At 43.5% G+C, this 27,616-nt stretch overlaps 1 protein-coding gene across 1 annotated transcript in view; it reads right to left on the reverse strand.

The window, feature by feature from the left end:
* Window positions 1-592: 592 nt before the first annotated feature.
* Window positions 593-27,616, reverse strand: part of CLVS1 (clavesin 1) — a 104,441-nt gene continuing 77,417 nt past the window's right edge. Inside the window, exons 4-6 of the mRNA XM_066579001.1 lie at window positions 18,325-18,435; window positions 13,236-13,471; window positions 593-878 (exon numbers count right to left, since the gene is read on the reverse strand). Of these exons, the coding sequence (XP_066435098.1) occupies window positions 791-878; window positions 13,236-13,471; window positions 18,325-18,435 (435 nt within the window). The 3' untranslated portion in view covers window positions 593-790. The remainder of the gene's footprint in view (window positions 879-13,235; window positions 13,472-18,324; window positions 18,436-27,616) is intronic.

A 27,616-nucleotide genomic window follows, 5' to 3' on the forward strand; every position in this document is an offset into this window, starting at 1 on the left:
TTCCTCCTATGCCTTGTCTTTCTCACTTGTAAAACTCTGACTATGTCATCGCTCCGGGTGACATGAGGAATTTCAGGGAGTTATATAAACTAGTAATGACATTCTACATGACTAAATTCAAAGTAAATATGCAGCCAAGGTCAATGCAATGCCTTTTAATGTGACCACCTAAACAGGGCCTCACTCCTGAAACACCGAAAACAAAGGCAATAACATACCTGGATACATTCAATCTACTTTGTGTACATCTGAAAAGCTTTGCTTTGATTGGTTCAAATAGCATTCAACACATAACCAATTCCATGGGGCAAGAACAGTTTCCAATCAAGGTAAAAGAAAAGTTGTGTCAGGTACACAAGATAACCTGATATCTTACAAAAGCTTCATTATTTATCGACTTGCTTAGCTTTGTTGTATTTTGCCAACCGTCTGCTGGTGATTTATTGGTTAAACCTCAGGGGGCCATAGGATGTGGTATAAAAATACTGACCATATAAGCTTTTAATCTTGACAAAATGTACCCTTTAATATAATTCCTTTACATTAAGCAGTACAATATATGTCTTACTATATGGAAGGCTCTAATGCACTTTGTTTGGGTCCTTTTTGGCAGTAAAAGAATCTTCACAGTTATAAAGTTGCTCCTGTTTATTGGCACTATGGCAATGAAATTAAACAAGTCTTTGCACCTTGTGCAAGTAGCTGGTGACTATTTTGCAAAGTGACAAAAAAAAAGACAAAAAAAGACCCATTGGTGAATTGTAAAGTGATTGCAGTGATGTCCGGGAGATCAGTCCAGGGCGAGCAGCGGCTGAGTGTTTTCACTGTCTCTGAGGTCCTCGTGCATCAGGGTGCCAGGTTCTACCACTGATTGAGACCTGCAAGAAATAAGCAAACATCATACTCACTGTGTGTTATGTATAATATTAAATGGGTTGTGTAATGTATCATAGTATCATAATATGTAAGGCCGAAAAAAGACATCTGTCCATCCAGTTCAGCCTATTACCACCCAATGTTGATCCAGAGGAAGGAAAAAAAGACAATGGGGTAGAAGCCAATGTTCTCCAGATCTTTTTGCCTTACCCATTCTTCTAAGCTTAGGATCTTTCCCTGATCTGCCTCAGCTAGCCCTGCCAGTAAAACAGAGGATCCACCCCAGGAAAGGGCAGTCCCACATCTGGAACTTAAATTGATTCCCTATATGTCCCTATATACTATAGATAAGAGGGATTATATGAGGACAGGCTGGAACAGAGTAGCCAAATAAACAAGCAGAGATCAGAGTCCAAAGAGACTATAGTCAGTACCCTAAAGAATAGTCCAAAATCCTTAAAGGAAGGCACTACAAAAAAACATTCAGAAGTACAAAAGCTAACACACCTAACTAATGAGCAGGATCAGTATACAAATATTGTGCATTACCAGCTTCTTCTGCAAAGAGGAGCCTGGATAAATACCCTAAGAAAGTCACTGATAGACTGACTGAGATGATAGACAATCAGTGCCAAATGCCAACACCGGCAAGTACATTACATGGTTCGGCACCACACCCGACCTGCTCATGCACCCGAACCTCAAACAATGGAAACCTATTAGTCTATGGGGGCCAACCAAGTGTTATGCATAGTATATCCATACTAACATTATAAATGCGAAAGTAATTATGTTTGTCTGTTACGTTTTCACGGCTAAACCGCTAAAGCGATTTGGCGGAGGTTTGATAGGGAGAGGACGTGATGAGGAAGGACATGTTGTATCCAAAAAATTTATAGACTTCTTTAGGAAGCACGACAAGACAGATTTGGTGATGCGCAGGTGCACCTCTGCTCCGCCGCCGGCGCCACGCCATGCAGCGAGGCAGAGGGCAAGAGGATGAACATGATAAGGCATACCTACACAATCGGGCAGACACGTGAAAAGAATACAAATTCCATGCGAACGAAGTCGCTGGTAACAAGTTAGTGTATTTTAAACACACAGCTAAGATTAAAATACCCTTAACCATGGCTGAGTGTCATATCAAGCTTCATTCTGGAGGGTCATTGGCATCAATTAAAATCAATAGTTGCTTACTGATTTTGTTGGGCATCCTGGAATGATATAGTTTAGCTTAGTGGCAATGCAGTGTATTTGGGCAACTGATCGATTGCTGCCCCTCACATCAGCTGACCATGGTGGTATCGACAGTAGATCTCCAAAAACTGTCATCCACCTACCACTAGGTCATACCATGCATAAACCGTAGAAGACTGCATTCACATGGCCATATTTGTGGTCCTTGTGAGTCCATTTACTGTATTCTGTACCAAAAGTTGGCTTAGATAATTTATTATGCCCCAGATAAGTGTAAAAGCTATGTGAATGCCTTGCTCACATCAGTGGGGGAACAAATAACCCTGGGCTTAATAACAAAGCGGAGGCTGCCTGCACACGAGCGTTTTATTGTGGCTATTTTGCCGCGATAAAACGCCGGCCGAAAATCTGGACCATCCAAAACATTGCATTCCATTTGTTCAGATGGGTGATTTTCTGGTGCGTAAAATCGGCCAGCCGGAAAAGATTGCGCATATGGAGCTTATTCCCGCCAGCCACTTTTACGCGGCCGGAAAAGATAGGTCTCAACCTATCTTTTGCCAGAATACGCCAGCCGGTCCCATAGACTCCTATGAGAGCCTATGAGAGCTGCCAGAAAAGGGAGGTTGGAGGGAGTTTCGCAATGGCTCACGTTGCTGTCCCTCCTCCTCCCCTTGCTGGCAGGTCCCATAAGCTGAGGAGGGGGAGGGAGTTTTGCACACTAGCTCTGCTAAACTCCGGCTCCATCTCACCCCCTCCCCTTGTTGGCAGTTGGCAAGGTGCGCAGAGGCGGAGGGAGCTTAGCATACTTACTCCAACCCCATCCCTTTTCCGGTAAGGGTCTCAGAGGGGGAGGGAGTTGAACAAAGCAGAACTCTCTCCCTCCGTCCGACAGTATTCCAGGCTGCAGCATATATACGCCACACCCGGCCATCTGAATGGGCGTGAAAATGGGAGATGCAGCCACGACTTGGTCGCGGGTGCCTCTTATTCATGCAATTTTCAGCTGCGATGCAGGCAGACAGAAATTGTAGCACCTGCATGAAGGAGCCCTGACGATGTCGCTCCTCTCAAGGTCTGAAATTACTATGAGATTCATTGAAAGCCACTATCATGATCCTACTGAGGAAAAGATGACAGGGCTAAGGCCTTGTTCACACAGACGCTGTTTTCATGCATTAGAGGCACCTGAAAATATTGTGCCTAAATAGAACCAATTTCTATAGAAGTGTTCAAACGAAGGCATTTTAGACACGCAAAAAGCTTGAACCGATCATAATGCAAAGAAGCATCAAAAAAAGGACCTGAGTAGAGAAGAGCGAGCAAGCTCAGATAAAGCAGTTACTTGAGTGAGCATTGCTCTTCTCGAGTAACTGCTTACTGGTCCGAACAAGCTCGAAGGGGCAGTAAGGGTGAGCGAGGGGCGCGGGGGGGGGGGGGGGGGGAGAGTGAGAGAGATCTCTCTGTCCCACCCCCACCCCGCTACCCCCCGCCGCCCCCTCAAGCCTGTTCGGACCAGTATGCAGTTACTCGAGAAGAGCAATGCTCCCTCGAGTAACTGCTTTATCCGAGCATGCTCGCTCATCTCTAGACCTGACCTCTCTTTGGTGTGTGCTTTTCATAGACTCCTATGGGAGCTGGATAAAACGCACCATGCACCTCCGATCATGTGAACGGGCTAATTAAAATAGCTGCAATTCACCCGTTCGCACAATCTTTAGTGCAGGATAGGTGCAATCTTTTCATGCGCCTACAATGGGCTAAAACAGCGCTCATCTGAATGAGGCCTATATATAAGGACATCATATGCAAAGAGACCGTCCAACCAGGCAGTAAGTTTAATTTGAAAGGAACATCAATCACACGGCCCGGATCACATCCTGTTACACCATGTCAGTTTATTCCTGCAGAACTAACTTCTAGATCATCTATCAAATGGGGAGGGATGGAGCTACTGAGTTGGAGCTTTCATGGATAGTATGAGTTCTGTTAATTACCTAATTAGTCTAATAAAGCTTCAATGAGATGAAATGTCTACATCTCTCAAAAAGAGGGTCATACTGCTAATAAATTCTGCTGTTTGATTTATATGAGAGGATTTAGAGGATCTTCTGAATTACGCAACCATGAAATCTAATACATGTGAAGGTCAAAACTTGGCAGGATTAAAAAATGTGGTTGATTCATTTGAGAGAATTAGAATATCACTAATTTCAGTTTTCTATATCAATTCAAATGTTCAAGTGCTACAACCGTGTATGTGTTTGTATATTCACATTGTAGTATGTATGGCCAAACGAACCGAACCCAGTATAGTCTGATGCCACAGGCACTTGTTACTCTCTTCTGTTTGCCCCTTCTTCACACAGGGCTCTTTCAACGAGCGTATATCGGCCGCTGTTTTCACTCACTCTCTCATCACACGATTTTATTGCAAGTGTGAAGGCACTCGAACACTAATCTCTCTCCAGTCCTGAAACCATAGTTGCTACATTCTATTAGTATAGGTAAATTGTATCAACAGGGAGTCCAAACTAGACATGAGCAAACTTTTGAAAAGTTTGGTTTGGGCGGTCTGCAACATTTCAGATAAAAAGTTTGGTTTGGTCTGAATTAGTTCAAACCGAACCAAAACTTCACCAAGACCCCTAAAATAATGATCCTGGCCAAATGGTGGTGGCTCAGTGGTTAGCACTATTGTCTTGTAGTGCTGGGGTCCTAGGTTCAAATCTGACAACACCTGCATGGACTTTGTGTATTCTCCTTGCGTTTCACAATATTCACCTTTGTTTACAAAGTACATATATACATACTACACAGCATTTCATATCAATTGATATTTTCTGTACTAATTGAGGCTCACAATCTATATTCACCTATTAGTATGTTTTTGGAGTGTGGGAGGAAACCGACCCAAACACAGGGAGAATATTCAAACTCCATGTAGATGTTGTATTTGGATTCAATACGATGGCTGTGATTGGTTCATCGAGCGCTGCTGTAATTGTTTCTCGAGCGCCGCGGCTCAGCCAATCACTGCAGTGCTCGATGAACCAATCAGAGCCAGTGCTTCCTGGAGGTGGGGTTTTTGAAACCCCTGACCAGGAAGCGCTGGCTGAAGACTACAGAGACGTACCGTGGTGCTTCAAAAGGAGATGTGCGGCAGAGCGGACAGCACCTGTTAGGTAGTATATTGTTTTTTTAAATTTTTTTTAATGTAGCGAGAGGTTATTTTAGGGGAAACAGTAGGATTTCCTACTGTAAAAGCTGCATCGCACCACACAAAAATGCAGCAACACAAAGGAAGCCTCAATGGGGACACCTGGACTACGAAAAAAATCGCAGCTGTATAGAGCATGCCGCGATTTTGTTTTCTCACAGTGTAGCAGCCTACAAAACATCGCTCATGTGAAAGAACCCATTGGAAAGCATGGGCTTCACATACATGTGATTTGTAGCACTGTCACACCGCGACAAAAATGCGTGATTTTTTCGCCCGTGTGAAAGGGGCCTAATCCTTTCTGAGTGTTGTTGAAAAGCGCAACAACAGACATGACATACAATGTTTAGGGTACATTCACATGGGTCAATAATGACTCTGCTGCACTCTAATGTTCATTAATACCCTCTATATTTAGTTCCATTATGCAAATTATACATAATTATCACCTAGAAAACCCATAGAAATACGAAATAAAGAAGCATTTTACTGAGTGTTCCTCAGAATATAAACTACTTGGAGCTCTGTGTGGTGGAATAATAAATGGGATTGCTATTTTAATTGCAAACATGTCCTTGGTCTAGGTCAATGCCATTAATCTGATTGCAAGTCACAGCTGTGACTGCTGAACCACGCTCATGTCTTGTGCTGCAGGCAGCCATACAGCTGGAGATATACGGCTGCCTTCTTCCATATCTGTCATGCTAGGGATGCACCTCAAAAATTATGGAGCATGTTTTGTGAAAGCCATAGTATTGTTTTACAGCTGATTTCTCTTGTCTATAGGCCTAAAGAGGACAGGTGAAGCAGCTTTGTATGTGACCTGTGTAGAAATGTTTCATTGCGTTTAACCTCTATTGTGTCTGAAGTGTTTGAAGGTTTCTAAGAGATGCTATCCTGCGGTTTCTCCATGAAAATAGCCGTATCAGCATGGGTTTATGAGAGATCGCTCCTGTCAGACCAACCTGATCAGCTTCTACGAGGAGGCAAGTTCTAGACTGGACCGGGGAGAGTCACCAGACCTTATGTGCCTTGACTTTTCCAAAGCGTTTGATACTGCGCCGCATAAAAGGTTGGTATATAAAATGAGAATGCTTGGTCTGGGCGAGAATGTGTGTAAGTAGGTAAGTCACTGGTCAGTGATAGAAAGCAGAAGGGGGTTATAAATGGTACATACTCTGATTGGGTCACCCTTACTAATGTGGTACCACAGGGGGCAGTATGGGGCACTATTCTTTTAAATATATTTATTAACAATCTCAGAGAAGGATTGCACAAATACGTGCAAAATAGTTAAGGCCTCTTTCACACAGTCTACAGCGATATCGCAGTGAGAAAATCACAGCAATATCGCGTCAGTGTTCGGTGTGATATTGCTGCATTTTGTCCCGATGATATCGCAACTTTGTTGCGCTCTTTTGCAGCCCTAGCTGCATAAAAAAAAACACAAATTCATTACCTAAGAGGCGCTGTCAGCTCCGACGCACGTATTCTCTGCATCTCCAGCACTTGTCTTCCGGCAAAGCTTCGTGGTCAGGAATTTGAAAAACCCCACCTCCAGGAATCGCTGCCTCTGATTGGTTCTTAAGCATTGGCTCTGATTGGCTGAACCACGGCGCTCGAGAACCAATCACAGCCAGCGCTTCCTGGAGGTGGGGATTTTCAAACTCTTGACCAGGATGTGCTATGGGAAAACTGCAAGCAAGTCTACCGGGGACCTGAGTAGACGCGTGGCAATGCCGAACCGTGCCTCTTAGGTGATGTATTTGGGTTTTTATGCAGCTAGGGCTTAATTTAAGGCTTTTTTAAGGCTTAAGTATTCTGTTACAAATGTATCTGGATAAATTGGAGGCTTGGGCAAAAAAGTGGCAAGTGAGGATAACAATAATAAATATAAGGTTGGGGACAGAAAATACATGCCACCATTATATACTAAATGGGAAAACACTGAGTAAAACTAACATGGAAAAAGGCTTATAAATTAAAATGGAGCAACCAGTGCCAGGCAGCTGCTGCAAAGCCTGTCAAATAAAATCATGGGATGCATCAAAAGAACATTGTTTTTCCTCATTGAATCACTAGTCAGAGCACACATGGAATATTGTGTACAGTCTGGGGCAGCAGTTTACCATAAAAAGATAGCAGAGGTCGAGTAGGGTCAAAGGCAAGCAACAAAAGTAATACATTGAATGGATGAACTACAATACCCAGAAACATTGGAAAAATAAAGGATATTTACATTAGAAAAAGCCGCTGAGGGGCGACCTAATAAATTTGTAGAATTACAATATACTAGTGGTCATTACTAGAGATCTCTCCCATTATCTATTTACACCCAGCATAGTAACAAGGGGGCGCCCTCTACATCTGGGGGAAAGAAGGCTCCTACACCAACATAGAAGGTCTTTACTTGCTCTCTTCATGAGGAAGTAGTTATATTGCATTCGCGTAAAGAGTTGAAAAAGGGACTTGATGTCTTATCTGAGTGTAATAATATTGCATGTTGAGTTACCGATCACTTCAGAGAGGTTGGTGATCCAGGGATTTATTTTGGATTTCGAGTCACATGAACATTTTTTTTCCCTAAAATGAGGAAAATTGGCTTTTGCCTCATGAGGGTTTTGCCTTTTTCTGGATCAACATTGCATAATAAAAGACTGAACTGGATGGATATGTATCTTTTTAAATAAACTATGTTTGTCACTATATTGCTATGTTACATTGTATCCTTTCTGAAACATGCTCTTATGTTCTAACGAGAGGAAATAGAGCCAAACAATGGAAAAACAACAGCTTGGTTCAGCGCTAGTCAGAACACGCTCTTAGCCATAAACTCAAGAGTTCAGGGGTGATTGGGCAATCCAACAATTCTTTTGGCGATGCATTGTTCTTACATAAGATGCGGTAAAGTCTATAGTTGTTATTTTGTATGATTTTTAGTTTGTTTTGTGGTTGTGAACATTTTTCTATGCTGTTTAAACTAAAATTGGGCCATAGTGTTTCTGACCTAAAAAAGACACCACGTAAAACAGCAATAAAAATGTCCATGAAGAACACAGCAAAGGCTTAAGCATGAGGACAGACCAATATAATCCACAGGCTCTGCAGGGAAAGATAAGTACCAGCATTCAGAATAGGCCAGGTCAGTACAGGGTCAGGAAATGTGAGTGCAATCTAAGCATTGTACGTCTATGTGCTGTGCGATAATTGGGCCATGGTGACCCGTGACAGTATTAATGATAGCGTGGCACAGCTGGTGTCCCTGTCGCACTGGGCTTGCAGTGGCAAAATGAAGAAAAATAAAAGTAATATAACAAAAGAAAGATAAAGTGTCAAAAAATGACCCCTTTTTTTGCAAAAAGGAAAGACTCAGAAAAGACATTCTAGCCATGCTGTCATCTGTCATCATCTTGCATAACATGAAGACAGTTTACCCACCATTTGGGACCACCGTCCATCAGCTGATCGTCTGGCCCGTTGTTCATTGCAGCAGGCTGGATGTTGTCATCAATGGACAGCAGAGAGGAAGCGCAGGTGCTGGCTTTACTCCCATTGAAATCAGCAGCAGTGCGGCTCTCCCATTAGTCTCAAAGGGAATAAAGTTGGCAGCTCCATGCATGATCACACTTGCCTAGAGTTGATCAGTGGGGTTCCTGGACTACAGACCCTTGCTGATCTACTATTGATGACTTATTACTGACTACAGACCCTGGTTAATCTACTATTGATGACTTATTACTGAAGATCGCAATTTCACAGAAATGAAGCAAGGTGTTTTTGAATGAAAAACGCCTCACATCGGCATGAAAACTGCATGTTGGCAAGTATGATATCGCACTCGCCCGTACGAGTCTAGCCTCATAGTGGGATTTTTATGCCAATTCATTGACAAGTCATTTAACCCCTTGAGTGGCACGCCCGGAAAATTTCCGGGACGAGCTCCACTGCTCATAGCAACATAGCCCGGAAGATTTCCGGGCTCTGTATCACTATGGGAGCTGCAGAGCACAATGCCACAAGCTGTGACAGTGTGCTCTGCCTGCACAGTCCCACAGAGAACAAAGCAAGGGCTTTGAAAAACCAGCAGAAGATATTGCCGACATGTCGGCAACCTCCTGCTTTGTTTACAGGTTGCCATAGAGACCATCGGCTTGTCAGAAGCAAGCCGATGGTCTCTGTGGCAGGGAGAGCTGGTTGTTAGCTGTCAGAGGACAGCTAGGTACTAGCTCTTACAGCAGAGATCAGAGAAAACCTCCGATCTCTGCTGTGTTAACCCTTTACATGCTGCAGTCTATGTGACTGCAGCATGTAAAGGGTTGTCACTGCAGCATGTAAAGGGCTGTCATCATCGGACCCCCGGAATGTGATCAGGGGTCCTGATGGGTCCCTGTGGAAGCCCCCTAAAGGGACAAAAAAAAATAAAAATAAAAAAATTATTAAAAAAATAAAAAGAACACTTGTCTCCCTTTACTTTGTAAAAAATCAAAAATACAATCACACATGTGGTATCCATGCGTCGTAATGACCCAGAGAAGGAAGTTAATACATTATTTAACCCCTTAATGACATGGCCCCTTTTTTTCTTTTTTCCCCATTTCTTTTTTCCTCCCCCCTGTTTAAAAAATCACAACTTGTCCCGCAAAAAACAAGCCCTCATATGGCCGTGTCAATGGAAAAATGAAAAAGTTATGGCTCTTGAGACGCAACTGCAAAACTAGTTGAAATTCAATGATTAGACCATTTTAAAAAACCTGCCCTGGTGGGCACGACAGGGTGGTAGGAAACCTGCCACTCAAGGGGTTAAATATGAACAACTATGAATTTACACCAGGTGACTTTTGATCAACCAGCGACTATTTTATTTTGGTGAGCTAAAATGAAACGACTGTCGGCTAATCGCTTGTTACCCTGTTGGAGCCCATCTTTACACTGAATGACTATTGTTTGAATTCGCTCTTTTGAGAGATTAGTTGGTTGATAGTTGTTCCATGTAAAAGGTACCTTAAGACTGGGTTCCCACGGGATGGAAATCTTGCGGCTTGGTCGCACCGTGGTAGAGCTGTAGCTTCAAAATCTGCGGCATTTCGTTGACAGTTTTGGAGTGGTTTGGCCACCAGCATTCCGTTGCGACTTTCTCTCCCCATAGTGAGGAGTGAGGCCGCAACGGTAAAAAAAAAAGAATTGACATGCTGCGGCTGTCAATTCCGCGCCGCATCGCTGGTTCCGCCCTGGCTGTGCCGTGATGGATTGGCCGCCTGGTGTAGACAAGATTTTTGCAAAATCTTGTCCACCCCGCTAGCTAATCCTGGGATTAAGAGCCGTAGGCGGATTTGCTGCACGGAATTTCGGCGGCAAATCCATCCCATTTGAACCCAGCCTAAGAGAACAAGGAGTCTATGAACAGCAAAGAATGACATCAAACTCAATGAGAGAGAAGCCAAGTGGAGGCAGAGGATAAGTGCTCCAACATTCAGAAAAGAGAGAGACAGACATTTGGTGGGTGGGTGCACGCACACTGATAAGGGTCCACACAGGGTTTATGAGAGATCGGATGCAGAAGGAGAGACTACCGAGTAAGGCCCATCTCTACACTTGCACTTTTTACTGCGATTACCGCGGCGTTCAAAACACGGCGGTAATGATGATACAACCTTCCCATTGTTTTCAATGGGGCCTCACAGACCTGCGCTCAAATGCAGCGTTAGAAAATGCCGCAATTTTCAAGTGCTGTCTGCTCTATTTTGACACGTTTTTGCGCTTTTTAACGCACTTCATTACCCACTACAATGATGGGATGCATAAAAAGCGCTGCGTTTTGCCGACACCGTGTGTGAGAGTGGCCTGAGAGAGGAGAACCAGAGACGAGTGACCGGTGTGACTACTGCATTAAAGTGCCGTTAGATTGTTCTTTGCTGCCAAATAAGGGCCGAACTGTGAGAGGCTGTGTTATCATTATTCATGTAAGGCCGCCTGCAGATGGATTCGGCTGCGAGAATTCTCGCAGCAAGACCCGACCCGAGCGTCTACAGAGAGCAGCGTGACACTCACCTGCTCCCGCGGCCCCGGCTCTTTCATGTGCCGGCTGCTGGGCAGCTGGCGCATGCGCAGTACGGAGCCGGTGGCTGGTGAGTGACGTTTCTGTGAGGGGCTTTGCGAGCCCCGCACAGAAATAGAGAATACCGCGATTTGTTTGCCGCGCAAAATTTCGCACAGCCAAATCGCGGCCATCTGCATAGGATTGCGTTTGTTAACGCAATCCTATGGCAGCTTCCAGGGGCGGAATTTCCGCCCGTCTGCAGGCGGCCGAAGGCTTGTTTATAAACAGCCATGTGGTGGAAGAAACAGTCTGTTCCGGTGGTTCCGTGACAACCCTGTGACTTGTTGGTCCACACAAGCTATACAGCCGTAAGGCCACTCTTACGCAAGTGGCAAAACACCACGATTTCGATTGCGGAGTTTTGACGCAATTTTACTGCCATTTTTGGACGCAGGATACTGTCTCTGAAAGCGGGTTTTAGCACACCTCATCATTGTGATGGGTGATGAGGGGCAGTAAATGCGGCAAAATAGCAGTAATTACAGTAATAATAATCTTTATTTGTATAGCACCAACTGTAGCGCTTTATACAGATAACATTCCCATAACTAGCCCTGAACCCCAAGAGAGTCCCACATGTAGTGCTGCTATAGCCTGTCCCTCCACTGATGCCAACAGCGGTGCGCACAACCTGTCGGCACCATTACATTCACAGTAATCACAATGCCCTTCCTAACTATTTCTAACAGTGTTCCCTAACCAGTAGTTCAGGTCTCTCGTGGCAGATTTATGACCATATCCACTGGCTACATTATAGCATCCGCATGGACAATATTGTGTCCATAGCATATCTCCGTCTTCTGTTTTTGGATGTGGGCCAGCTCCTTATGATCACTTTAAGGCTGCTTGCACACGGGCAACAAAATCACATAATTATGTCACTATGCGATAGTGCTACAAATCGCATGTTTGTGGATCCCATGCTTTTCTATGGATTCTTCCATCTGAGCGATGTTTTGTAGCCTTGCGACATTACAAGATTACAAAATCGCGACATGCTCTATACAGCTACAATTTGCTAATTTTTTTTTCTATGTAGTCCATGTTTCCCTATGGAGCCTTCCTTTGTGTTGCATCGCACGAAAACGCTGTATTCCTGCCTTGCGATGCAACTTTTACAGTTGGAAATCCTACTGTAAAAGCCCTAAAATAAGGCTTAGCTGCAGGAAAGAAAAAACAAACAAAAAAAAGAAATACGTCACCTAAGAGGCGCTGTCCGGCTCCAACACAAGTCACCTGAAGCTCCCCAGCACTTGATTGAAGTTCTCTGGCATGGCTTACTGGTCAGGCTTTTGAAAAGCTTCCAGGAAGCCCTCTACCTCCAGGGGAGCTTCGGGGGACTGCACTGGAGCCAGACAGTGCCTTTTAGGTGATCTATTTAGTTTCTTTTTTTTTTAAGCAGCCAGGGCTTATTTTCAGGGTGCACAGTTTCTGGTGTAAATTATACCCAATTATGTTGGGAAGAGATCAGGAGGAAAAAGAGTAGAATATATGAGAGTCTGCAAACCAAGTATGAGGCTTTGTAAATGCACGAGAAGGAAAACAACGCAAAAAACAAAACACATAAGTGCATCATTTTCTTTCTGCAGGCACGTAGTAAGATGTGTGTATTGGTTTTTCATGCACAAAGGTTTCCATAGCCTTTAAGCCTAATGTTGCTTACAAGGTACAGAAAGATGAGGATCTCTGCTTAATAGTCTGCTTATCTCCATTATCCATTATATTTTAAGCTATATTCTCATTTTTATATATTGTGCTGTAAATTATTGTACTGTGCAATAAAAGTCTGAAATGTTTTAAATTGTGAGTAGACTTCAGTAATTAGAGGCAGAAGAGGATTACCTTTTCATGTATTTCGGAGAGCAGTCTCTCTCTAGGTTGGTAGGCGCACACTTCACGTGGATGGCATTGTAAGACGTGTGAGTATACTCATTTTCATCATTGTAATCAGGACCAAGCAGAGTCCTTGCCCATGTCCCCATATCATACGGAGGAAGTGTACCTCCAAATTCAGATGGTAAACATTCTGGATGGATCAACTGGTGCAAACTGTTAAGATTATTACCATGGAGGAAAATCTGTCAAATAAACAAAGAAACATGTAAATATCACAGGAGAATCGACTGTACTTTCTGGAAATAATGTCAGTCAGCCATAATTATTCCATATAGTGTGCAGTGTACTTGTTATCCTGCCAATACCTTCTAGTCAATGTATTTCCCTGCTATCTGTTTTGTCTTTCAGAGCTAGAACTCTGTCTATGGTTACCTTTACGTGGGACAACTGTTGGGCGCATAAGCTTTACGCAGGAGCAATAGGCATTCAAGGAAATGGAGATGGAGCCGGAAGAGGACAGGGCTCAAATGGTGGACCCGCAATTCTGATTTAGAATGCCAATCAAGCTGCATGGTGTCAGGCTGTGACAAATGTCCTACTACAGGACACCAGGACCTCATGGAGACCGTTTGGTCAGAAACATGCAGACTAGTAGCCCGCGGGAGGTCATTTTGTTGGGCTCTAACAGTCTTCGTGTTTCTCCTTGCTTAAAGGAGCAGATACCCATCCTGATGCTGGGTTGATGCCCTTCCACAGCCCTGTCCAGTTCTCCTCATGTAATGGCCCATGTCCTGGTATCTGCTCAATACTCTTGAGACACAACAGACCTTCTTATGAAGGCATGTATTGATGTACTGATGTGTCATCCTAGAAGAGCAGAACTACCCGTGAAACCTGATTTAGACCTTATTCACACGAACATTTTATTGCAGCTATTTTGCCATGATAAAACATCAGTCGAAAGTCACAACCATCTGAATCAATGGACACCAATGCATTCGTTCAGATGGGTGATTTTTCCAATACATAAAATTGTGCGCCCGGAAAATATAGGTCTTGCCCTATCTTTTGGCCGCGATCGGCTGGGAGCTCCCATAGAAGCCTATGGCAGCTGCTGGCAAAGGGGTGGGGTGCAAGGGGGAGGGACTTCAGCAGCGGCTCATGCTACAAAACTTCTCCCACCTCCCTTTCCCTCCCTTTGCCGGCAGTTCCCATAGGCTTCTGTGGTAGCCTCTATTGCTGTGATCGGCCAGCAAAGGGAGGTGGAGGGAGGGGCATCTCTCTCGTTCATGCAATTTTTGGCCATGATGTTGGCGGCCAAAAACTGCAACGCCCATGGTAAAGAGGCCTTAGCTGTTGGTACCGACGATGTTACCAGCAACATTGCCAACCTGAAGTTTTTTTCTCTGGACAACTTATCTAAAAATCGTGGAAAGACAATATTTTTATGGCCAAATTTGTAAACTGTACTTAGTGATAAAAATGATAAGTGATTTATGTCTATAGCTCAATATACTGATATTAACGTTTTACCAGCATTTAGTGTGACCTGTATAGCGATGATCATTTAAAATCAGAATGACCTGTTCCAAGTATCACCAGCCTTAAAAAAAATAACAAACTCAAGTATTTTTTCATTAACAGTGAAAAAAAGTGCCCTGTTTTCACAGACTTACAAGAATTTTAGGAAGGTTGGTAACCCTGGCTACTACCCTGTTTCCCCGAAAATAAGACGCGTCTTATATTAATTTTTGCTCCCAAATATGCGCTACGTCTTATTTTCAGGGGGTGTCTTATTTTGCCGCGGCAAATCCGTCTGCGGCCGCTAATCCCTCAATTGGCCAGCTTTGTGGACGAAATTTCTCAGAAATCTCGTCCACATGGGACAGCAAATCTGTCATGGTAAAGCTGGGAGAAGCCGGTGTTGTGGTGCGGATTCACCGGCCACAGAAACGGAAAAGCGTGCGGCTAGGTATCTTCAAAACAAGCGGCTGAGTGCCATGGGTTTTGAAGCAGCGCTTTCCCGGCGGAAATCTCGCTGTTTATTGCTGTGGCCAAACTGCGAGATTTCCGCTGGAAATACGCTGTGAGAACCCAGCCTTAAGAATCACACAGGGTGCCTGACTCACACACAGAGCCATAAAAAAAAAATAAGGGCTGTAAAGTAACGTACCTGTCTGCAGACAGAAGTTCCTGTACCACTTGTAAGCAGGGATGGTATTGCAGCTTCCGGCCACCAGGGGGAGCTTATCACAGCAGACATGTACAGCAGAAACAGAACGTACAGTATGGACTTTTCCAGCCAGCAAGGGGAGCTCACAACAGCACACTCGTACAGCACAGCAGGGACAGGATAACAGCAGACTGTCTGCAGATCTACCTATACATCTGGAGGTAGGAGACAACGGGGATGGCAGCAGGGGACAGGCCTCTTGACTTGCCTGCACACTTTACTATGCCTTACTATCGGGGGTGCCTTATATTTGGGACTTCTGCAAATTTCAGGGGGTGCCTTATTTTCAGGGGTGCCTTATTTTCGGGGAAACACGGTAGTAGTAACAAGGATACTAGCAAAATGCAAAACTAGAGAAGAGTCAGTCAAGAAGGATAAGGACAGAATGACTGTATATGGCCACCACCTACAAAACCGGTCCACTTTTGGGGGGGTGCCTTGCTGTTGCCTCCCCAGCGCACCTGTTCTTACTTTCATTTGCACCAAAGCAGTTGAACCTGATTCACAATCAATTGTTTTCTAACTGGACAGATTGATTACACTGAAGTGACTTGGGGTTATACACTGATGCTTAAGTGTTCCCTTAAATTTTTGGAGCATTGTATATATTCTCCCTGTAAATAGTGCATACTACATCCAAATGAAAAGTATATTCCAAAGATTTGATGAATCCCATGTAAAAACACATAAAAAGGCAGCATATAGCCCTCACTGGCCAGCCCCTTCTTGGGTAACTGTCAATGCCAACCAATACATTTTCATATCACAAAGTCGTGAAAAGTACTGACATAAGGTATACTGAATATTCATAATGATAAGTATGTCGGCACTTTCCATATGGATCAATATTTGTTAAAACCAAGTAAAGAAAACACTTTCAAGACATATAAATGTTGCCGACCAAGATGGCGGCTGCAGCACAAGGCGCACTTTGCCTCAGCTACACTTGGGGGTATGAAGATGTGAGAGGTATTGTCCATTTATACTGTATGTATGAAGAGGGAAAGGAAAGAGCCAACTACAGGTGGAAGACAAACTTGTGGATAGTCACATAATGCACAGTGATGGGAATTATCTGATTATTTTCTATTGGTTTTAGTGTGGGCTATATTTATAAGGGCTCTTTCACACGAGCGCTGTCCGCGCGCAGTATAGCCACATGCAAAGCTCACGGCTATACTGCTCTAAAGATCGCATGAACTGGTTAATTTCAGCTACTTAAATTAGCCAGTTCACATGATCCGAGGTGTGTGTTGCATGCATACCAGCTCCTATAGCAGTGTATGGAAAGCACGCAGCAAGGATAGGACAGGTCCTATCCTTGCGTGCACCCCGGACTGACATGCGAGTTTGCACTTGCATGTCCTATCTTTGTTAGATGTGCAAATTCATCATATTTAAGAATCGTTCATGTGAACGCTTCTATAGGAACCATATACTTGGGATTTCTTGTAGAGGGATTACTTGTAGAGGGATAACTCACATGATTAGTTAGACTCAATGTACACAACTATAATACAAATATGTAATTAAAACATATGGTACCCATAGAAATCTTTGCACCTATACTGTAACTCTCTGTCCCATCCATCTCATATGGAAGCATACAGAGATTTTTCTCACTGACTGTATGTCTTTTGTCGGTTCTTACTTCTTATGATTTCCTCCTCTGTAATGCCTGGGTTGGGGTATATGGTAACTGTGTGGGCTCATATTGTCCATGAGGAAGGAAAAGGAGGTCAACTTGTGCTAGTGCTCTTTACTCACATTCCCATTCCAGATAAGTAGATGCCCACTTTTAAGACCTCCACTCACAGTTTAAGGCTTCCTAGCGTGTTTGGAGCTGTGTGCTGCCTGTATTAATCCACAGACAGCATACGGCCCCATTATAGTCTGTGAGGCTATACACATGGACATATTTCCCAAAGACCAATGGTCCATGTGAAGAGACTCATTGCATGTCCTATTCTTCTCCGTATCACGGACGAGAAGCAGGACATGCAAATGCAGGTCAATATAGTGCCTCTGCATAAACCGGATAGCACACAGACCAGTGTCTGTGCGCTGTCCAATGCTAGCTGTGTCCAGCCCTGAGCCTCTTGGGTGCAACTTGTGCACACAGCCTAATGCAAAGAGAAAAGTTGAAAAGGTCAATGGATTCTGTCATATGGTATATTATCACTGCACACTGTGTTTTTGTAAATGGGTCTTACATAAAATATCTTACTTCCAACTCTTCTTATGTATGTTGATTAATTACTGATCCCTTCACCTGTTATATGATGGGTTCAGATATCAGAGGGTAAGATTATATCCTTAACTGTATTAAGCAAACAGACTCAATTACTTTGCGTAAGAAGAGTCAGGAAATAATCCCTTCCTCCAGTCCTGTCTAAAGATTGTGCATCTGAGCATTAACATATTCGGGAGAATATGTCTCAACTCAACAGATCCTGCTGCAGGAAATAATGAAATGATAAAATAGAACACCTACTGCTGTAAATAGATATTCTCCATTATATACGGCATCTGATCTTTTATACAATTGTCCGTAATTACAGCTTCTTGTGCTGCCAGCAGTTTTAATAAATTTTCCCTTCATATCACAAATGAGATTCTGACTGGTTAGTTCCTGTTCTTTCCAAAGATCAAAGATGCCTCATCCTAAACACTCAGGCTGAATATAACCCATTGCCATAGCGTTATTGATCGGAAGCAGACAATCTGCAAGTTGCAGCTGTGACCACAAAGCAACATATGTCTTAATCTCAGAGGTCACCAGGAAAAAAAACTGAAAAAATGGGTCTCTGGAGATTCGGGGAGAATCGGGGATGCAGCCTTGCATGAGTTTTCATGTCTTACCCTTTTTCGCGTTTTGTCTTTAAGGAAAGGTTTAATTATGGTGTACAGAGCATGGATGTACCAAGGTTGATTGACGAAGTGGACGCCTCCAAAGCGAGCTGGAAAACTGTCCTAGAAACAAGAGGAAAACAGATGTTCGTTACTGAATATAATAGGATGACCAGCTGGTCAGAAAGGCAATACATTACAATGATTTCATTGCTGAACCTAATTAGATTTCTGCATATATAGAGACTGAAACACACATGTTGGTGAGCAATAAAACATTCCATGCTGTCTCTTACGAGGCAAAATACTAAAAGTGTATGCTTGTTTTTGGTGAATTTATGCAAATATATTTAAGAATGTATTAAATTGTAATTCCTTAGTAACGGTGCTATTATCAAAATGCTTCCCATTACCAACAGTAGTAGGGGCATAGCTATGTGGTGGTTGGCAGAGTATGCACCCCACTTCCTTGGGCGCAGGTGGGGAACACCATACGTAGTATTGTAGAGTCCAATGATACCCAGGCTGTTTCTTCAGAATGCATAGACACTTTATTGCATCGGTACACATGCGTTCAGTCTGAATCATTTCCAAAAGATTGAACCAACTATATTAAGCCTTTTGTCATGATTTTCAGTCCTGGCCACCATCTTGCCTCATCTCCCAACGCCAGAGGCTGTGGAGCACATCTTCCCTGGCTCCCCTGCAGGCATCCAATATCCATCATCCTCTGTCTCTCACTCTGCATCCTGGATGGCATGCACATGAATTTGTTCTTAAATTGTCCCCCATCAGTTATGGATCCTTGGGATAGGTCATCCATAGCAGATCAAGGGGGTCTGACAACTGGCACCCCTACTGATTGCCAGAGCTGCTGTATTTGGCCGTATTCACACAACGCGTATGCGTATTTGTGCATGCATTTGCATCACGTTTTTGAGGAATGGGCATTGCATAGTTGCATGTGCAACTGCAAGCATAAAAACAGGCACCCATGGTCCCAGGCATTGAAATGGCCAATTAGAGCATATGGAACTAATTACACTATTTTCCTATGTAATAAAATAGAACATGTTGTGGTGCTTTTATTTTTTATTTTCGCCCGACCCAAAATACGCATGTCAAATACACCCATGCAGTTCTGTTAATCAATGGGTTCTATTCTCTGCATTTTGTGCAAATACAGTTGTATGAATTAGGCCTTCGTGTCTGGTGCTGGTGTGTGTCAATGGCTCTGGGACCTGCACCTATCTGACTTTTATGGCATATTCTGTGGATGATGGAAACACCCCTTTAAGGGGGGTCTCTCATGAATGGATTTTTATTGCGGGACAATTTAATTGCTGTCCGCGTTGAAGATCCGCGGTAGAACACGGGCATTGAAAGGCATATATTTTCAATTTTTTGTCATTACTTGCGGGTATGAATTGCAGAAGAAAAATTGCAGTACGCCCTATTTTAGTGCGGATTCCGCTCAGACGGCCTCCATTGAAGTCACTGGATGCGAGTGTTCCATCGCCTATATGCAATTAACATTGCATATGAGCAGCGTAAACACTCGCAGCTGGAGGACAGAGAGAGAGCTCTTTTTCCAGCGCGGACGATACGCTATAAATACATGAACATCCGTGCGGGAAAACGCTCGCATCCACAATCTTCTGCGAACATTCACAATTACTTTCCGTGAATGATCGCAGGTCTTCCTCTGGCGAAATCTGCATGTGTAATCCAACCCATTTGTGTAAGCTGACCTAATAAACCAAACCTTCACTTAGGGACTTAAACAGATTGGCATGATTTAGTCCCGTTATGATAATCACGTCCGCATAATGGGACAAAATTAAACCATTGATTTCAATGGTTTCGTTTTCACTAGCGGTATTCTCACTTGTTAATACTACGTGTGAGAAAGATAGGGGAGGACCTATCTTGCAGCTTTTTTTTTCTAACTCTCACGGAATAGCGCAGAGTTTGTAAAGAAAAAGAAAAAAAGTTTTTTTTACCTTGTTCATGCGCAAGTATGCGGTGAACGAAGTTGTGTATACACTCATCGGAAGAAGCCCTAAGGGCGGCTTCAGACAACCATGTTTGTGCGCATATTTGCATGCACAAAATTTGCATGAGCAATACACAGAATAGAACCCATTTATTTCAATGGGTTCATTCTCATAAGGCCCAATGTGTCCAAGGGCGGATTTGAATTGCGGACGATCCGCAGTTCAAACCACCCATAGGGAAGCATGGGCGTTCACAACTGAATTAAAGCATGCAGATTTGATTTGCGAACCTTTGGTTGCAGAAATCAAATCGCAGCATGCTCCATTTCAGCGCGGATCCCGCACAGATGGGGGGCTGCGGATTCCACGGCAAAGCAGGAGTTTGAAAAAAAAAAGTACTGCGTATGTGCGCCAGCACTTCTGCACTCATCCAAAGTATAGGAAAAATGAAGACCCGGACAAGTACGCATCTTGTTCACCCGCGGGCAGGGTCGAATTCCGCTACGGGTTACCGCATGCGGAATCCAACCTGCCCATGCACATGAGCTCTTACTCTTCTTTGCGCATGCATTTCGGTCGTGCAAAAAGAAACGCGGCATGCTCTATATTTGTGTGCATTTGTGCACCAAAGGCCCCATAAAGTCTATGGGAGGTGCACAAATGGGCAATACGCTGTGCAAGACAGCAAGGAAAAGAACACATCTGGACCTCATTAGGCTGAATAGCTTTTAAACCATGGAAGGGGTGTGACCCGCTCAGAAAGGTAGAGATTGTTGATGCCGAGTCCTTAGCCTATGGATGTTACATGTAACTAATATAAAAAGAAGGTCTAGAAGTAAAATTGCCAATTTGTCAGGCTCATTCCCTTTTAATAGAGCATTTGTTATGCAGCGTATGAGTACAATGCAGCAGAAGATCTAATGCCTTTTGCATTGTAGCATTTTGTTTTCTCACCCACACAGTCCCTTAGGTCCTCGGTGAGGACACCTGAATAGAACTATCCAAAGCACAAAGAATGTATCTGCATTATTGAAAGCTTTGATTCCCAATGAATCCTCTAAAATGCAAAATAGCAAGAATTCCAACATTCGGCAGCGATGAAGTATTTGTATTCAGCGCACATTCTTACTGGGACGCGTCATTATATCTATAGCTACTCCAGAGCCTCCTCTGCAGCGCCCGTCCTCAGTTATCTCTGCTATCAGACTATGGAGGGTTTAATTTGAACCACGGCTAATATTTACTGGGGTTTGCCCCTGCTAGGCTCATGCACCCTTTACAAAAAACACTGCAGTTTTTTGTGGCAGTTTTCATGCAGCTTTTGAGAAAAGTCAGACGTGGATTTGAATAGAATGGAGAATGCAAAAGAACGACTTGAACATGAATGGGTCAGATTCCACATACGGGATCCCGCAGCGGAACCCAACCCTGTGCCCGGCCGGTGATCCTGCGTACCTGTCAGTAGTCTTTCTTCTCCCGTCAGTACAGATTTTGCTGCGCTGTCGCTAGGTGATGACGCAGATCTCTCGACTGTTTGGGCATCAGACTAATGGCATTATTTCTATCTTTTTTGTTGGTATTTGTTTGTTTTGAAGCTTATGAAGATTTTTAGGTAACATTTTATTGGTAGCCTCCCTGTGATTTCTATATTCTACCAATATCAGGATGTATACATAGGGGTAGGGTATATAAGGCTTGTAAAAAGAGTAGTCTGGTTACTGGACAACCCCTTTTTTGTAGCACCCCCTTGAGTAAAATAAACAACAGAGAGAAACGTAATCCTCAGCAGATGCCAAGATCATGCAGTGAAATTTTATTTTAAGATACTCGGCTAAGGCACTACTCACTCGAGTAATGTGCCTTAGCGAGTATACTCGCTCATCTCTAATCATATGCAATCCATAAGAATAAACACATATTAAAAATATTCTATCACATGTAGAGATGAGCGAGCACCAAAATGCTTGAGTGCTCGTTACTCGAGTCGAACTTCCCGCGATGCTCGAGGGTTCGTTTCGAGTAACGAACCCCATTAAAGTCAATGGGCGACTCGAGCATTTTTGTATATCGCCGATGCTCGCTAAGGTTTTCATTTGTGAAAATCTGGGAAATTCACGAAAGTGATGGGAACAACACAGAAACGGATAGGGCAGGCGAGGGGCAACATGTTGGGCTGCATCTCAAGTTCCCAGGTCCCACTATTAAGACACAGTAGCGGCAAGAGTGCCCCCCCCCCCCGCACTGTCAGCATAACGATCGTTCTCCTCTGCCATAGCTGTAACAGCTGTGGCAGAGAAGAACGATGTTAGCCCATTGAATTCAATGGAGCCGGCAATACAGCCAGCTCCATTGAAAGCAATGGGCTGCCAGCGAGCGCGTGATGAATTTTCGGGAAGGGCTTAAAAATATAAGCCCTTACCTGAAAATCATCCTAAAATGTGTAAAAATAAAAAAAAAATGTATACTCACCTTTCCGCTGAAGCCGGAGTTCAGCCGCGTCTGGCCGGCAGTTCTCCTGAACTGCTCTGTGTAGTATTCAGCAGCTGGGGATTTAAAATCCCCGCCTGCTGAATGAGCTGCCTCTGATTGGTCACAGCCTCACCAATCAGAGTCTCAGCGGAAATCTCGCGGTTAGGCTGCAGCGAAAAACCACGAGATTTCAGCCAGGAGAACCGCTGCTGCAAAACCCGCGGCGGCTCGCTCTTCCGCTCCCAGCGGCGGCTTCTGCCGGCTTAACTGCAGCGGATTTGCCGTCCCGTGTGGACAAGATTTCTGAGAGATCTCGTCCACATGGCTGGCTAATCCCGAGATCAGCGGCCGCATGCGGATTTGCCACGGCAAAATTCCGCACGGAATATCCGTGCCAAATCCGCCCCATGTGAACCCAGCCTAAGGGACTCCCCTGAATGGTCAAAAGGTTGCTGCAGAGATGGACTGTAAAGTGCTCTAAAAATTGTGCCAAAATCACAGTGTGCGCCAGAACTGAGCATGCTCCATGGACACTTGCTGATTGGCTGAGGCTTAGTTAGAAAAGGGCAAATTTTTGTTGCACATCAGCAATGCAGAAACTGAAAGAGTAAGAGGAGCTGCTGCATGACAAGCTGAGAAAGGAGAAGGCGTCAGATAGCGGGACAAGAGATTGTTGGCTGAAAGGACACAGGAACAGGACTGCTTGATCCAGGAGAGCAGAAGACCGAATCAGAACCAATCCAAAGACTGAGAACAGAAGCAGAGAGGAGCACTCCCAATCCCCAAGGAACTCTGCTGAATTAGTGGGGTCAGTAGAAGCTGTGACCAACACTCAAACCATAAGTGAGACCAGCCTCAACACAAACACTAGGTGTACACACCAACAAATAGTCAACAGAAGACAAGAAACGAGCAGAAGAAATTGAATTATTTAGCAAACTGCTGTTGCTTGCGCTGCCGCTTACGGACTGAAATATTAAAGGTGCATGAGCAGTAGGTAATAGAGATATTTTGAGTGAGTTCTGTATGTAAAATTTCCAAAAGACTGCATTACTAGTGGAATGTTAACCGTTAAAGATGACCTGTAAGACTAAATTCCACAATCATCTTTTCTGTGAAACTGGACTGATAGTAGCAGAGTATTATTGAGACTGTTATCATTTAATTGCTGTTACCTCACATTGTGTGCAAAGCATTATTATTTGTACATTCTAGTTAGCAGTAGATGCTGGCTAGGTGTTCATAGGTAAAATTCCAATTAATTAATCTGCCTTATTCCATTGTTCACTTTTATTCTTGCACTCTTAAATAAATATTGCATCTTTTGGTTACTCCTTCTGCTGTATCATATCCTGAATACTGCTTTACTTCCCTCTACCTGCAACACCATGAGTGACAATCCAAGTGCTTACTGCTATTAGTACCATTGTCTCTTTCACATGGCGTACAAAATCTCGCTAGGAAGTCATTTCTACAAAACACATGTATGGAAGCTCATGGTTTCCAATGGGTTCTTTCACATGATATGTTTTGTAGCCTGAAAGAACCCATTGGATACCATGGGCAGGGGCGTAACTATAGAGGATGCAGGGGATGCGGTTGCACCCGGGCCCAGGAGCCGTAGGGGGCCCATAAGGCCCCTCTTCTCCATATAGGGAACCCAGTACTATGAGTAAAGCATTATAGTTGGGGACCCTGTTACAGGTTTTCCATCGGGGCCCGGGAGCTTCAAGTTACGCCTCTGACCACGGGCTTCACATACATGTGTTTTGTAGCAATGACTTTGTAGCGAGATTTTGTAGCACGTGTGAGAGAGGCCTTAAGCTAAGGAGGTCCCACAACATGATTGGGATACATTATGGGTCATAATCATACTACATTATCTGAAGCATTAATTTAAGTTATACAATATGATTTTATAAAACTGGAAAGCGTTCATATTAACCCATTAATGACGTAGCCCTCTTTTTTCCCATTTTCGTTTTTTCCTCCCCCTTTATTTATCCATAAATGTAGCTGTATGAGGGCTTGTTTTTTGCGGGACGAGTTGTATTTTTCATTGGTGATATTTAATGCACCATATTATGTACTGAAAAAATGTACAAAAAAGGTTAGTTGAGTAAAGTGAAAAAATACTTTACATTCCGACATCTTTTGGTGCGTTTTGTTTCTACGGCGCACAAACCGCAACAAAAATGACACGATAACTTTATTCTATGAGTCAGTACGATTACTACGATACTAAACTTATAGTTTTTTTCTTTTTGCTGTACTGCTTTTATTTTTTTTCAAAGGCATTTATTTTTTTTAATTATTTTCTGCCGCCATCTTCTGCACGCAATGACTTTATTTTTCCATCGACATAGTTGTGCGAGGGCTCAATTTTTGCGGGATGTTCTGTAGTTTGCGTTGGTGCCATTTAGCAATACATATGACCTTTTGATAGCTTTTTATTGCGTTATCTCTTAGAGACAGGGTGACTAAAAAAGTGCCTCTCTGGCGTTTTTTTTAATGACATTCATTGTGCGGGGTAAATAATGGTTTACTTTGATAGATTGGACTTTTACAGATGCAGTGATACCAAATATGTATTTTTGCTTTATGATTTAGATTCTTTTACTATAAATATGGCAAAAGTTTTTTTTTTACTTTTATTACTTTCTTTTTAATTAGTAAAACTTTATTGATCTTGTCTTTCCTTTTTTTTTGTCCCCAGAGGGGACAACAACTTGCAATGCCTTGATCATTCCTGCAGTATGATGGAATGCCATAGCCATACGATCGGGCAGGCAGTCTATCAAGCCACCCCACGGGGATGGCTTGATAGGCATTCTACCATGACAGCCCTGGGGCCTTTCAGAAGGCCCGCGACTGCCATGACACCTGTACTGGACCGTTCAGGGGATTTAAATACGGCTGTCAGACTGAATATATATGTATGTGTATATGTATAAAATATATTATTTTGGGGGAAAGATTCAGTATAACTTGTATTTTATTTCTTTACATCTCTACTCATTTTGAGCTTAGAGGTCCGGTGGGTGGTCCTATCAGTGGTTGACAGTGTATGTGCATAGAGAAGTCCCTGTCAATCACTGATCGGGCCGCCCTCTGGACCTGTAAGACTAGAATAAGCAGTGATGTAAATGAGTAAAATACATTGTATCCTGAATCTTTTCCCACAACACTATATATGTATCTGTCCAGCTCCTTTTGCGCTGTAAGATGATACTTGCTATTTGGTCAGCACGTTCCAACCGATAGGTTGCCTTTAAAATATAGTATGTAAGTACCCAAGAGTCATAAAAAGTGTCATGAATATTATGACTAATATAATGGGAGTAAACAGTTAAGAAACAAAGTCAGTGCCATAAACTTCTTTAATGGAATTGTAACTTTTACGGAATAAAGGCTTTTATAACTCCTACAGGCAGCAATCCTGCGGTTACATCAAAACGTGTTATTTTATGTCAAAGCTTACAATACACCTACATGCCAACTAGACGCGCACATCGTTATTACGGGAATTGGAGTTTAATCATGAGTAAAGTATACTATAGAAATAATGTATTCTACAGTAGATGGTCTTAACACATGGACTGTCACAGATTTACGTAGGCTATAAATGTGAATCTATCTGCTGTGACTACAGATCATTAAATAAGTGATTCCTCCTCAATTATTCCAACCGCCTTCCCAATCAGTCAACAATAGTGATATGTGGGGATTCAGTATGTCATTCCTAAAAGTCAATGATATGTTAACTGGCTGAGCATTTATTACCTGGTGGCAAATTCATAATCTGAGCCCTAGTGGCTAGTGATTCATCAAATGACCTTTTCCTTGGTGGTCAAAGTAATGCTGAGGGTTTGGTTACACTGTGACATTTTTTGCACAGGAGCATTCATTGCTCAGTGAATGTAGGTGTAGCGAGCTAAGGATCATTCCGGCCCACCCACCTCCATTCACAGTAAACTGATGAATGACAGCCTGTTTACACAGAGCGATGCAGTGGCAGACCAACAATGATCTTTAGGTCTGCTTAAGGTCTTATTCACACAAACGCTTTATCGCAAGCATCTGAAGCATTGGCTTTCAATGCATTCGTTCAGATGGATGATGTTTAGCTGAGTGAAAGTGGCCAGATGGAAAAGATAGCAAACACTCTGCCAATTCAGGTGGCCACATGTTGACACGGCCGGCAAAGATAGGTCTTGCTCTATCTTCTGGCCATGATCAGCCGGCAGCTCCCATAGAAACCTATGGAAGCTGCCGGTAGAGGGAGGGGGGGGGGGGGGAGGGAGGGAAAGGGAGTTTAGCATGGCTAGTGCTGCTAAACTCCCTTCCACCTACCCCCTCTCCCCGTCCCTTTGCCGTCGGCTCCCATAGGCTTCTATGGGAGCTGCCAGCTGATCACGGCCAAAGGATAAGGCAAGACCTATCTTTGCCGGTCGTATCAAAATTTGGCCTATGTGTGTCAGTTGGTGGACCCCTGACACAGTTTCCCTATGTCAGCATGGTGGCTGACTGTCTATCCCCCTGGTATGAGGACACTTGGATTTTCTGTTAGTTTCATCTGTGTGCATATGATCTCTGGGTGGAGTCTGTGTGGTTTGCACTATATGTTATAGTCCTTGCCGCTTGCTGTGTGATTTGTGTTCCATGTTCTGTCTTGTGCCACTTGCTGAGTGATCTGTGTTCTTGTCTGTGCCGTTACAGCTTGCGGTGTGAACTCTGTCCAGTGACGCTGGACTCCTGGTTAGTGTAGGCACTAGTTTCCATGTTTTTATCAAAATGTCAACTAATACCTGGTATTTACATTCAGCTTTACTACCTGC

The sequence above is a fragment of the Eleutherodactylus coqui genome, chromosome 9 (genome assembly GCF_035609145.1).
Source record: "Eleutherodactylus coqui strain aEleCoq1 chromosome 9, aEleCoq1.hap1, whole genome shotgun sequence".
In the NCBI taxonomy this organism is placed as follows: domain Eukaryota; kingdom Metazoa; phylum Chordata; class Amphibia; order Anura; family Eleutherodactylidae; genus Eleutherodactylus; species Eleutherodactylus coqui.